Here is a 14270-nt window from a genome sequence, read left to right as displayed (position 1 = left end):
ATTATTTCATTGATAATTTTTTTGAGTCAATTTTTTAAGAAATTTGAATAATATGGCTATATTTTTATGAAAAGTTCCTTTTGTTTAATTTTCTAATAAAGAAAAATTTCATATTTCAATCAATTTTCTGTTCCTTCTCACGAAACTTTTCTTGAATGAAAATAATAACATTGTAAAAATTTTATTTTCATGACAGCGAAATTTGGTGAGTGGGAACAGAAATTTAATTGAAATATGAAATTTTTCTTTATTAGAAAATTAAACAAAAGGAACTTTTCATAAAAATATAGCCATATTATTCAAATTTCTTAAAAAATTGACTCAAAAAAATTATCAATGAAATAATTAAAAAAAATTTTAGTGGAATCTTCACTGAATCATTTAGTATTATAGCTTTGTATTAATTTTAAATAACTATTATTTTAATTAATGAATGAGTGAAATTCACTTGGACGTTGTTGAGTTTCGTCAAAAATATTTTTAAAGTTATCCCTTTGGCAATGATTTTTCAAAAATGATGGATTTCCATACAATCTAGACAAGCAAATTTCTAAAAAATAAAAAATAACCAAAATTGTTTTTATCATGGAAAAAATAAGTTGTGTGTATAAAAGATGAGCTGAATCGTTTTGTTAAAATAGAAAAATTCTTCAAAAGTCAGATTTTCAAAAATAAAAAGTATTTATTTCAAAAAATATACAACATTTCTATTAAAAATTTTGCATACAAATAGATCTCACGTATGTTTGTATACAGCTTTGCAAATTAATGTTAATTAATATTGAATATTTGTTGAGATATTTTATTTTTCAAATTTTGTCCGGATTAAAAAACCATCCTAGAAGAATAATTTTTGAAACCATCCTCATGCACACCTTTTGAAATGATTTTGACAAAAATGGGGGAAAATATGATTTTTAAAGCTTTTTTTGCACAAAGCATTAAATCTTTATTTCACTCATAACTTTATTTAACATTATCAGATTCAAAATATGGAACGAAATATTGTGCTTTAAGAATTTTGTTCCATTCTTCTCTAACAAATATTTTTCTCAATTTTTGAATTTTATTGTAATTATATGCATTGTTCAAGTTGAGTTATAATGAAATGATTGTTAAAAAAGTTTGGAACAAATCTCAGTTTTTTTCATAATTACAAAAATTTGGCCCCATATATTGAATTTTCATATCTGTAAATAAACATCATTGATATAATAACATGTTTTGTGACCTCACACGTTTGTTAAAAAAAAATGAACCGATTTTATTCATATTTTTTGATCACAAAAAGTTAATCAAAAGTGCATAATTTTTCAAACAAAATGCCTGAAGTGTGATATTTTACCCCAAATAAAAATATCAAAAATTAACCACCCATATCTTTTTTTAATTTTCATAAAAATTAAAAGAAAAAATTCAATAAATACTTCATAGGAATAAAGTTACTTAAGAGGCAAGTTTCTTTTCCAATATATTTGCATCTTTTCGGAAAAAAAAAAAAAAAAATACTGCTTTTTTGATTAGGTGTATTTTTAAAAAATGCGTGTGAATGTGAAAAGTCTCCTGTCTCCAAGCATCCAACCCTTTCTAATTTTTCTTATCTTATCTTATCTTATCTTATCTTTTTAAAAAAATTTTTGGTAAAAATTTATTCTGTCGTTTTTTATCTAATAATTCTTTATCGAATTCATGCAATAAAATTTCGATTTTGTATTCAAGATTTTTGAAACAGAATTATTTGTGAATTACTCACTCGCATTGTCATGCAAAGCGGCATAAAATAGTTGATAACAACATTCTTAATTTCAATTCTTATAAAAAAAGATACATTCATTTATATATTCTTCCAGGGAAGCATCCAGCCTTCTCTATCAATCACAGCCACATCCAGTGAAAAACTTGCCGATGAGTTGTGGTCGATATTCATGTGAATCATTTTCAAATGGACACTCGTTACATGAACGGCTCTTCTACAGAAGAAGGAAAAAGTGCCCCTGTTTCAATCAAACTCTTATCTTTACCACTCCCGATGACTGAAATCTTCTTTTCCCCAATCTCAACTGTTGTTGCCTCACTTTGATGATCCCCTTCCAGCAGCGTGATTGCCAAGCTAACCTGCACCTCACACATCTCAAGCGCTTTCTTCACTGTTTTGCATGGAATTGTTGTATTTGCCCCACACAACTCATACAAGTCATTCCCGCTCACTGAGACATAAATCGTCTTGTCTTTCAACCACCACTTCTTTTCTGTATGTTGACCAATCCAATTACTTCCATTGTAATGTTCAAAAAATAATCTCCTATCATCAGCATTTGTAGTATAGCACTCGTTGAACGGATTTCCAGAATCCAAAAAATGTTTGTAATAATCTGCATATGCAATATCATATCCGCGTGGAGGATTGGCTGAGCATTTGCATTCGTGGAAGAACAGGAAATAACAATAGATTCTATCATTTGACGTTGTTGGTCTATTCGGATTTAAATGAAACCCTCCACCATGTGATAATGCATTGCATGAAATGAACTGAATGCCCCTCATTTTGAATTGCGTCGCAGGAACAGTAACACAACACATGCCTCCACCATACGAATTTGTGATTGAACATGAAGTGAAGCTGCAGTCAAACACACACGCACTCTCTCCTCCACCATTTTCATTTCCAATACATCCAGTTCCTGAAACCTGAAAATTTTCTAATCTTAAGCCTCCTCCACCATTATTTGCTTTGCAATTCTGGAATTCACATCCGCTGATCCGAACGCATGTTGAAATCGTAAAAACGAACACCCCTCCTCCAATCCATGTTTCAGAAGCACAAGCATTAAATGTGTTATTCACAATCTCAACTGATTTAATGCTATAGCATGAAATCCCTCCGCCTGCGTAATACGCAACACATTCATTGAATGCACAATGCGAAACTGAAACAGTTGCGGACGATTGACCATACATGAATATTGCGCCACCGTTCGAAGTGCCATCGGAATATGTTTCACCTTTTCCTGTTGCCTTCGATCCACTCCATTCACACCAAGTGAATGAATTAGCTCCATTGAATGTTTCATTCTGTCTGTCTGGTTTCAATGGAACTTCTGAAGTTCCAATGCATTCAACATTCCTTGTCCGACAACATCCAACGAATGATGTGTTCGAAACAGATAAGGAAGCCAAGGGGTTGTTCAGAGAAGGAACAATTCCGCCATCATATGCATCACAAACAGATAAAAATGAGCAACTGCTCATCAGACATATGGTTTGGGTTGACGTAGTGGCTGAAGGTGAGCATACATCATTTGCTGTTGAGATGTTGAAAAATGATAATTTGGAGAGGGATACAAGGGAAATAGAAGGTGAAGCGAAATATTGGCAAAAAGATGAGAAATTAAATTCATTCACAGAAGTTCTTCCTTTTCCTTCTCTTCCCCACGCATCTTGGCAAAGCGTCGCAAAATATCCCAATGCAGCTGTATCCATTTTCCTGCCTCTTCTGCTGCTGCTTCCGAAAAGATTTTTGTTAAAAAAAATATTCACAAAAATTTCTTTTCCCGTTCGCTCCATTTTTTCCGCCTGGATCATTCTGCCAAATATCTTCTGCTGCTGTTTTCTCCCAATTTCTTCCAGGAATGTCCCAGAAAAAAGTTCTGTTTCCATGTCCCATGCTTCATGCTCCCCAAGCGCTTCTGACAACACCTGATCGCATTACACATCAATCAAATTAAAATATGCAAATATAAATAAAAAATGGAACATGAAGAAAATGAACAAACAAGAATAAAATACCTCCACAATTCTTCATTTCCCTTCACTCCCCTCTTCCCCTGTTTGCCTCTCTCCAAATACCTCTCGCCCCAACATCATCCACTCCAAGCACCACACCACACCACGCCTTCGCCTTTCAAACTCAATTCCAAATAAAGTAAAATTAAATGTTGTTCTCACCCGCTCTTCCATTGCCCATTCAACCTCACTCTCACCATTCTTCTCTTCCCATCTTCCTCCATCCAACCCTCAATCCAAAAAATATGAAATATTTCTCTTCCTCCTCTCATTCTTCAAGCAAAGCTATAAAAACAATCTGCGCTCCTCAGACAACATGTGATGGCTTTCCATGCATCTTTCGGCAATTCACTCAATATCCTCAATAAAGAAAAATAAAATTAAATATAAAATATATAAATTCTCATGAAACAAATCACCAAACCTGTCTCCTCCTACGCCCCGAAAGGCTCACAAAGCAATCGCACATTCCCTTTCCTGTGCTGCCTCGACTGCCCAGATGAGCATGACTGCATCCCCAAACATCCCCACCCATCAGCTCCCAAAATACATCATCCAACTCGCTTTTGTCTCCTCCTTCAAAATAAAATATATGTGTATATAAATCCCAGCTGCAATGTGTTCCTCCACTAAACAGGCACTCCGCTCCACATTCTCCATTCCCCTCCCTTTTCCTGCTCCTTCTCACAAACATTGTTTCCCACGCTCGCCTTTCTTTTCCAAAAAACGAACTGCTGAAAAATCATCCCATCAAACACAGCTGCTGCAAGCACCATTTTCCCTTGTGCGCATCCGCTTCTCTGATCAGCCACAAGCTGAACCCTGCTCCCCACAAACAATCTCGCTTAGAAATCAAACACTGCCAAACACATGAAATTCAGAAAATGAACAAATATCCCCCAAAACAAGTTTATTTTTTGTTTCCACACACCCCTCTCAACCACGTCCATTTTCACTCAACCATTGACGAGAAAAAGAAAATAATAAAATGATTTGTTGGTTTGAGTCTTTTTTGTAATGGATTCAGTGATCATCAGATTCGAAAGAACTGGAATATTCCATTCACAGAATGAGAAATCCGTGAGTGAACATTACCTGTAGAACTAAGAATATTATTTCCTGTGTGACAACAGACAATGGTGGAGATGCAAAAATTCTGAAATTCTGCCTGATGATTGTTGGTAATTGGATGGCCAAGGGGAACACAACAATTTCATCAAAACACAAAAAGACATAATGTATGTAATTTATATTGTTCTATTGATTGTGAAGATATTTCCATCTGTATCCTTTCCAAAGTGCAGGAATCCGAATTATTGTTGAAATGGCCAATCTCCGCTTTGTGGAGCAATGCGATGAGAACGGAGCAGATTATTATATAGACATTGGGAATCAAATGAAGTTATGGAAGATACATGATTTTTATAAATTTTTATTTGGTGCAAGAGGTGAAAACAAATTCAACTGAAGTTTTGTTGAATGAAGATTTCTGGATGGAATTCTGCGAAGGACAAAATCTGCACAATATTATATATCATTTTGGAATGTTAGGCAGGGAGAGCAGTTTGGGGTATTTTTTTTGGAAAGGAAAGTGGCAGGCAATATCGAGGGAAGGATATTAATCACAAAAAAAAAGGCAAGAATTCAATGGAAAAAAGCAGAGCCCCAAAATATCAGTTTTATTTATAAGACTTTCCTGCTTCTCGGACTGTGCCAGGCAGCCATGGAAGGCTGCGAAATTCTATTTGTGATTCCGCTTTTGCTTCAAAAGAGTGGAGAAACGCCAACTACGAGACATCCAATTGTCGAATATTTGTTGGCAGTCGAACAACATTCAGGCCAAACGCTTTTGGATTTCATTCTTCGAAGAGGCAGCCATTTTGAGTGAGCAATGTGATTATCATTCGAAGTTTGCTTTCTTCGACGCCACAGCCAATGAAAGAGAATTCGATGGGTTTTGTTTTCATCGTTTGTTTTTCAACAAAGCTGTTGTTTTGCTCAGCTTCTATGTTTGTGCACGGTTATTTGGATTTTGTGCGTTGAGCATCAGAGAATGCATTTCAGAAGCATTGTCATCTGCATCGTGAGCATCGATGAATGAATGGCAACATTTCCATCCATCTTCCTCCTCTTCGCTGTTGAAGCACAGCCAACTCATTCTCTTCGTTTTCATCAGGGTTTATCTTCCTCATCCGCGATCTCGTTGGCATTTGATGCCTTCCAATCACGCAGGCCGAAGAGCAATGTCCTTCAAACACAGAAAGATGAGCATCCCTTCCTTCCTCGGCATCCCCATTTCGTCTGCTTCAATCTGCCGATCGTTGTCGTCTATTTCTTCTTCATCTTCTTCATCTTTCTCTTTCTCTTTCTCATTGTCATGCTATCGCTGTTGTTATTTGTTGAGGAAGACACATTCTCAACGAGCGTCTTGTTCGCTTGTGCCTGTGACATGTCTGGCATCGTCTGGTCGGGCATTGGCATCTGCAGCAGCAACATCTGCAGCTGCAACATCTGCAGCGGCAGCGGCAGCGGCAGCGGTTGGCATTGCCGCAGATGGATTGTCAGCGCTGCTTGTCCAAGTGATCCAACGGCACTTCCGTTTCAGAGCAAGCAGCATTCCCCTTCGCATGCTGCGCCATTCGGCCAATCCAATAGCCGTAGTCATTAACATCAACATCAATATTTTTGTTATCATCATCAACATCAACATCATCATCATCATCATCATCATCATCTTCTTCTTCTTCTTCTTCGTTGTATTTGTTGTTTTCGTCTTTGTGTTTTTTTTTCTTCATTTTCATTTGGGCTCTGCTCCTCTCTGCAGATGTCCCGTTCAATTAGCTCTTGTTCCCCATGTGCCACTCCACTTTGCATCTCACTTATATGTTGCATCATCTTTCACATTGACAATTGCAGCAATTTGTTCCTATTCTTCATTCCTATTCTTCCTCTCCTTTTCCATTCTAATTATCGTTATTGCTGTCTTTCTTATCATCTTCATCACGAACTTCTCCCTATTTATCAAGATAGTAATATAATTCCATGTATATCTTTCTTCTATTTCTTCTTTTTTTTCTTCCACATCATCTTTGCCTTCATCTCCTTCATCTCCTTCATCTCCTTCATCTCCTTCATCTCCTTCATCTCCTTCATCTCCTTCATCTCCTTCATCTCCTTCATCTCCTTCATCTCCTTCATCTCCTTCATCCTTTTCATCTTATTCATTTCCTTCATCGAATTCTTCTTCGGAATTGTTTTCATGTGCACCTTCTCGACAAATGAAATTACATAAATTTTATCCTTCTTGTCCATTATCATATTCTTCTTCCTCTTCTTCTCATTCTTCTTCGCCATCATTTAATCCACTTGATTTGTCAATTTCATTTTTTCCTTCTTTTTGCCCTTCTTAACCATCATCATCTCCTTCTTCTTCTCAACTTCTTCATCTTCTGAGTCGTCCTCGCCTATTTTTGAAAGCACAAGTTGAAGGAGCAATTTAAGCGGAAGCAGAACAGGAGAATGGAAATGGAATGGTTTTTTTTGGAGAAGCAGAAGAGATACAAAGTTGTTGATTGAATGATGGAAGATGGAGATGAGGGAAATGGGTGCTTTTGCAGAAAAGAAAAATTATCTGGAAAAGAAGAAAGAAGAAGAACAGAAACAATGAAGAATGGAGATTATTAAAGGCATGAATACAAGTTTTTTTTATTTTTAATAAAAAATAACATTTTAACAAAATATTATAATATATATATATATATATATATATATTGTGAAATTAGGATCTTTTTGGAAGAATATCTTCATTGGATAAAAGCGCGAGGGATGAGGAAAGATGGATTTTGAGGCGATCCAGGAAAGATGGCAGAAGGCGGGAAACGGAATGGGCATAGATGAGTGAGCAAAGGGAAAGATATGAAATGGATGGAAAAGGTTGGATTTGCGAAATGGAAAAGGTATTTTGAAAATGGGGAGGGAAAGCGATAAAAGATAGAGAGAAGAGAAATTGAAGAAATGGCAGAAGGAGAAATTTGAGAAATAATTGAGAAGAAGAAGGTATTTATAAGAAAACAGATTGAAAAGGAATGAAAGGAGGGAAATAAGAGGAAAAAGGAATTTGAAGATCGAATGTTTTGAGGAGCATTTGAAAAAAAGTTGGAAAAAGGGAAGAGGATGAAAAGTTTGTTGTGGGGATGGGGAAGGATGTTGAGGCAGGGGCATTTGATCTGAGCGGGAGCATTGGGGTGTTGACAAACATCACATTGAAAGGGTGGGGAAGAGGGGGAGAGATCTATTCAGGCAGGCTGTTTGGAGGGAAGGGATATGGAAGGGAGAAGAGTGGAGATGAAGAAAAAGGAGGAGAAGGAGGAGAAAGAGAAAGGGGGAGAGGAAGAGAAGGAGATGGATATGGAGAAGGCATTGAAGGGAGTATTTCGGTGAGCGAATCACACTTCTCTTCTTTTTGTGTCTCATCTGCCCCATTCCTCTCATCCCCTTCAATACCCCTTGTATCCCTCTCTCACCTGACATTTTTCAACATATCAACAGCAAATGAGGCATGCTCACCTTCAACCACAATGTCAACCCAAACCACTTGTTTTATGAGCAGTTGCTCATTTTCATCGATTTGTGATGCGTATGATGGCGGGATTGTTCCTTCCCTCAACAACCCCTATGCCTCTCTGACTGCCTCAAACACATCATTCATTGGATGTTGCCGAACAAGAAATGTTGAATGCATTGGAACTACAGAGGTACCATTGAAACCAGACAGACAGAACGAAACATTCAATGGAGCAAATTCATTTATTTGGTGTGAATGGGATGGATCGAGGACAACAGGAGAAAGTGACTCATGGTCTGATGGAATATCGAGTGGTGGGGCCATCTGCATGTTCAGTCAATCAAACGCCTCTGTGTCTGTTTCTCATTGCTCTTTCAGCAACTGCTATGCTCATTATGCAGGAGGCGGTATAAATTGCTACAACATTAAATCGGTTGAGATTGTGAACAACACATTTGATTCTTGTACTGCGCAAAGTTATCGTGGGGGTGGAATTTTCATTTATTTGATTTCATCGTGTGTTCGGATTAGCAAATGTGACTTCCAGAATTGTAAAGCAAATAATGCAGGAGGAGGACTCTATCTTGAAAATTTTCAGGTTTCAGGATCAGGATGCATTGGAGCTGAAAATGAAGGTGGGGAGAGTGCGTGCGTGTTTGATTGCAGCTTCACTTCATGTTCACTTACCGGTAATAGTGGTGGGGGCATGTGTTGTTATAATATAGTTCCCCAATTCAAGATGAGGAGCGTTCAGTTCATTTCATGTTCTGCAATGGGATATGGAGGAGGGTTTCATTTTAATCCATATAAACAAAATGCACCAGATGATAGGATTTATTGTTTTTTCCTTTTCTTTCATGAATGCAAATGCAGGGATGCATCCAATCCATATGGGCATGATTTAGAATTTGCAGATTATTACAATGTTTTTTTGAGCACAGGAAATCCGTTCTTCGAATGTTACACAACAAACACAGACGAGAAGAGAGTGTGTTATGCATACAACTACTCGAAAGCAGGTGCCTGGAAATTTGATCAAACAATGAAAAAGATGTGGCTGAACGAATGGTCGAAGGTTCTGTATGTGGGTGCTAATGGAAGCGACTCGAGTGGGCTGTGTGGGATGGGCAAATCTGCACCTTGCAAGACGGTGGGACATGCAGTGGAGACGGGCTTGGAAGAGCTGAGCTCATCAGTCACGCTGATGGAAGGGAATCATGTGAGTGAGGCAACAACAATTGATATCGGATCAAAGGAGATTTCGGTCATTGGGAAGGAGAGGGAAACATGTTCGATTGGAGCAGGAGCTTTTTCTTTAGAATTACAATCTTTGTTGCCATATGAATCGACAATGTCAATTGTTAACACTTTTCAGGATATCAACTTTGCAAAGGAAACTAGTATACTCATTAAAAAACAATTTTTTTTTCCACCAGCACAATTATTAATGTGGGAATATTTAATATTTTTCATCTATGATTAAAAAAATTTAACAAATAAGTACAGTGAACGATGATGAACTATTCATCATATTGCCTTCTCATTTTTCGAGTTTGCTCATGACTTAGTGTGATGTTTTTAAAATCGATTTGATTTGTTGGAAATATTATGATTACGAATAGAATCTCCCAAACGAATTATTCTGTTGGAAATTCAAACGATTCTTTGAATTTGTTCTGTTTAAAATGAAAACACCATTTTTAGAATAGAAAAATTTGTTAATTTCACAAAAACGAAAGAATATTTAATTATATTCAATTTTTCATACACCAAAAATTATTCTTAAAACAAATAGATGCGAACTAAATCGAAATATTTTAAATCGATATTTAAATTTAATTTAAATAAAAATAAATGTTTGATAAATAATATTAAATTGAAGATAAATATTACTTGTTTGTTTTTGTGAATATTTTTCGCAATGTTTGCGTTGTTGTTTTCTGCGAATTTTGGAAATTTCGAACCAAAATAATATTAAAAATAAACTCAAAACAAAATTCAAAACATTTGTTTTCTTCAGTAAGAAATGATGATTTTTTAAATTTAAAAAGGAAAAATGAAAAAAGAGAATCCTATGTTTATCATTCTTTATAATATTTGCTTAAAAACCATCCTTTACTTTTTCAATTAATTGAGAAATAGTGTGCTTTCAATTCAGATGAGATGAAAATGTATCAGAATTTGTCTCAAATACCTGTTTTGCAATTGTTTAAAAGGAAGAACAAAAAAAAAATTGGGAAAGAGATGAAAAAATGTTGAAATAATAAACTTCATTCAAATTTCAACAACGAAAATGTTTTGGTCACTGCACAACATTCGACCGTTAATAAAATTCAATGTGGATGATTATAACGTAATTGTTAACTGTTTTATAAAGTTATTCTTCCATTCTTTTGTGATGAAACTTTCATTTTTGAATGAATCAAATTACAGATATCGCGTTAAATACCGGACGTCGCATAAAAATAACGGACAAGATCGATTTCACAATAACTGAAAGAGAAATAATTCTGACAATATTCCTCAAAATATATCTCATCAATGCAAACTCTATTGATATTCATAACTCTTATTATTTACTCGTTTGTGCTCAGATATATCAATTCTTGAAATTTCGGAGAAACAGGATTTTGAGTTTCTCTGAGATATTATAAATTATTTTTTTCTGAGCACCAATGAAGCTGTTTTGAAAGTCTCGTTTATCTAATGAGTTTGTATCATTGAGATATATTTTGAGGAATATTGTCAGAATTATTTCTCTTTCAGTTATTGTGAAATCGATCTTGTCCGTTATTTTTATGCGACGTCCGGTATTTAACGCGATATCTGTAATTTGATTCATTCAAAAATGAAAGTTTCATCACAAAAGAATGGAAGAATAACTTTATAAAACAGTTAACAATTACGTTATAATCATCCACATTGAATTTTATTAACGGTCGAATGTTGTGCAGTGACCAAAACATTTTCGTTGTTGAAATTTGAATGAAGTTTATTATTTCAACATTTTTTCATCTCTTTCCCAATTTTTTTTTTGTTCTTCCTTTTAAACAATTGCAAAACAGGTATTTGAGACAAATTCTGATACATTTTCATCTCATCTGAATTGAAAGCACACTATTTCTCAATTAATTGAAAAAGTAAAGGATGGTTTTTAAGCAAATATTATAAAGAATGATAAACATAGGATTCTCTTTTTTCATTTTTCCTTTTTAAATTTAAAAAATCATCATTTCTTACTGAAGAAAACAAATGTTTTGAATTTTGTTTTGAGTTTATTTTTAATATTATTTTGGTTCGAAATTTCCAAAATTCGCAGAAAACAACAACGCAAACATTGCGAAAAATATTCACAAAAACAAACAAGTAATATTTATCTTCAATTTAATATTATTTATCAAACATTTATTTTTATTTAAATTAAATTTAAATATCGATTTAAAATATTTCGATTTAGTTCGCATCTATTTGTTTTAAGAATAATTTTTGGTGTATGAAAAATTGAATATAATTAAATATTCTTTCGTTTTTGTGAAATTAACAAATTTTTCTATTCTAAAAAATGGTGTTTTCATTTTAAACAGAACAAATTCAAAGAATCGTTTGAATTTCCAACAGAATAATTCGTTTGGGAGATTCTATTCGTAATCATAATATTTCCAACAAATCAAATCGATTTTAAAAACATCACACTAAGTCATGAGCAAACTCGAAAAATGAGAAGGCAATATGATGAATAGTTCATCATCGTTCACTGTACTTATTTGTTAAATTTTTTTAATCATAGATGAAAAATATTAAATATTCCCACATTAATAATTGTGCTGGTGGAAAAAAAAATTGTTTTTTAATGAGTATACTAGTTTCCTTTGCAAAGTTGATATCCTGAAAAGTGTTAACAATTGACATTGTCGATTCATATGGCAACAAAGATTGTAATTCTAAAGAAAAAGCTCCTGCTCCAATCGAACATGTTTCCCTCTCCTTCCCAATGACCGAAATCTCCTTTGATCCGATATCAATTGTTGTTGCCTCACTCACATGATTCCCTTCCATCAGCGTGACTGATGAGCTCAGCTCTTCCAAGCCCGTCTCCACTGCATGTCCCACCGTCTTGCAAGGTGCAGATTTGCCCATCCCACACAGCCCACTCGAGTCGCTTCCATTAGCACCCACATACAGAACCTTCGACCATTCGTTCAGCCACATCTTTTTCATTGTTTGATCAAATTTCCAGGCACCTGCTTTCGAGTAGTTGTATGCATAACACACTCTCTTCTCGTCTGTGTTTGTTGTGTAACATTCGAAGAACGGATTTCCTGTGCTCAAAAAAACATTGTAATAATCTGCAAATTCTAAATCATGCCCATATGGATTGGATGCATCCCTGCATTTGCATTCATGAAAGAAAAGGAAAAAACAATAAATCCTATCATCTGGTGCATTTTGTTTATATGGATTAAAATGAAACCCTCCTCTATATCCCATTGCAGAACATGAAATGAACTGAACGCTCCTCATCTTGAATTGGGGAACTATATTATAACAACACATGCCCCCACCACTATTACCGGTAAGTGAACATGAAGTGAAGCTGCAATCAAACACGCACGCACTCTCCCCACCTTCATTTTCAGCTCCAATGCATCCTGATCCTGAAACCTGAAAATTTTCAAGATAGAGTCCTCCTCCTGCATTATTTGCTTTACAATTCTGGAAGTCACATTTGCTAATCCGAACACACGATGAAATCAAATAAATGAAAATTCCACCCCCACGATAACTTTGCGCAGTACAAGAATCAAATGTGTTGTTCACAATCTCAACCGATTTAATGTTGTAGCAATTTATACCGCCTCCTGCATAATGAGCATAGCAGTTGCTGAAAGAGCAATGAGAAACAGACACAGAGGCGTTTGATTGACTGAACATGCAGATGGCCCCACCACTCGATATTCCATCAGACCATGAGTCACTTTCTCCTGTTGTCCTCGATCCATCCCATTCACACCAAATAAATGAATTTGCTTCATTTTCTGTTTCGTTCTGTCTGTCTGGTTTCAATGGTACCTCTGTAGTTCCAATGCATTCAACATTTCTTGTTCGGCAACATCCAATGAATGATGTGTTTGAGGCAGTCAGAGAGGCATAGGGGTTGTTGAGGGAAGGAACAATCCCGCCATCATACGCATCACAAATCGATGAAAATGAGCAACTGCTCATAAAACAAGTGGTTTGGGTTGACATTGTGGTTGAAGGTGAGCATGCCTCATTTGCTGTTGATATGTTGAAAAATGTCAGGTGAGAGAGGGATACAAGGGGTATTGAAGGGGATGAGAGGAATGGGGCAGATGAGACACAAAAAGAAGAGAAGTGTGATTCGCTCACCGAAATACTCCCTTCAATGCCTTCTCCATATCCATCTCCTTCTCTTCCTCTCCCCCTTTCTCTTTCTCCTCCTTCTCCTCCTTTTTCTTCATCTCCACTCTTCTCCCTTCCATATCCCTTCCCTCCAAACAGCCTGCCTGAATAGATCTCTCCCCCTCTTCCCCACCCTTTCAATGTGATGTTTGTCAACACCCCAATGCTCCCGCTCAGATCAAATGCCCCTGCCTCAACATCCTTCCCCATCCCCACAACAAACTTTTCATCCTCTTCCCTTTTTCCAACTTTTTTTCAAATGCTCCTCAAAACATTCGATCTTCAAATTCCTTTTTCCTCTTATTTCCCTCCTTTCATTCCTTTTCAATCTGTTTTCTTATAAATACCTTCTTCTTCTCAATTATTTCTCAAATTTCTCCTTCTGCCATTTCTTCAATTTCTCTTCTCTCTATCTTTTATCGCTTTCCCTCCCCATTTTCAAAATACCTTTTCCATTTCGCAAATCCAACCTTTTCCATCCATTTCATATCTTTCCCTTTGC

At 35.7% G+C, this 14270-nt stretch overlaps 3 protein-coding genes across 3 annotated transcripts; all 3 read right to left on the bottom strand.

The window, feature by feature from the left end:
* Positions 1-1668: 1668 nt before the first annotated feature.
* On the bottom strand, positions 1669-3814 carry MONOS_15631 (uncharacterized protein). The gene is made up of 2 exons (XM_067868521.1): positions 3787-3814; positions 1669-3696 (listed from the first exon to the last, which is right to left on the bottom strand). Exon 2 carries the CDS (start codon positions 3655-3657, stop codon positions 1954-1956), a length of 1704 nt encoding a protein of 567 aa, XP_067733120.1. The 5' UTR covers positions 3658-3696; positions 3787-3814; the 3' UTR covers positions 1669-1953.
* Positions 3815-6199: 2385 nt separating this feature from the next.
* MONOS_17159 (uncharacterized protein) lies at positions 6200-6460 on the bottom strand (the record flags this gene model as incomplete). The annotated part of the gene is made up of 1 exon (XM_067870052.1): positions 6200-6460. The coding sequence occupies one exon, from the start codon at positions 6458-6460 to the stop codon at positions 6200-6202; it is 261 nt and encodes an 86-aa protein (XP_067733119.1).
* Positions 6461-12105: 5645 nt separating this feature from the next.
* On the bottom strand, positions 12106-13978 carry MONOS_16003 (uncharacterized protein; the record flags this gene model as incomplete). The annotated part of the gene is made up of 1 exon (XM_067868911.1): positions 12106-13978. One exon carries the CDS (start codon positions 13976-13978, stop codon positions 12125-12127), a length of 1854 nt encoding a protein of 617 aa, XP_067733118.1. The 3' UTR covers positions 12106-12124.
* Between the last annotated feature and the right edge of the window lie 292 nt (positions 13979-14270).

Source organism: Monocercomonoides exilis, assembly GCF_001643675.1.
Source record: "Monocercomonoides exilis strain PA203 chromosome Unknown scaffold8-1962414, whole genome shotgun sequence".
Taxonomy (NCBI): domain Eukaryota; phylum Preaxostyla; order Oxymonadida; family Polymastigidae; genus Monocercomonoides; species Monocercomonoides exilis.
This window is presented reverse-complemented; position numbering and strand designations above follow the sequence as displayed.

Excerpts from the sequence above, each read along its gene's own strand:
- MONOS_15631 (XM_067868521.1), bottom strand. The coding sequence starts at position 3,657 with ATGGAAACAGAACTTTTTTCTGGGACATTCCTGGAAGAAATTGGGAGA.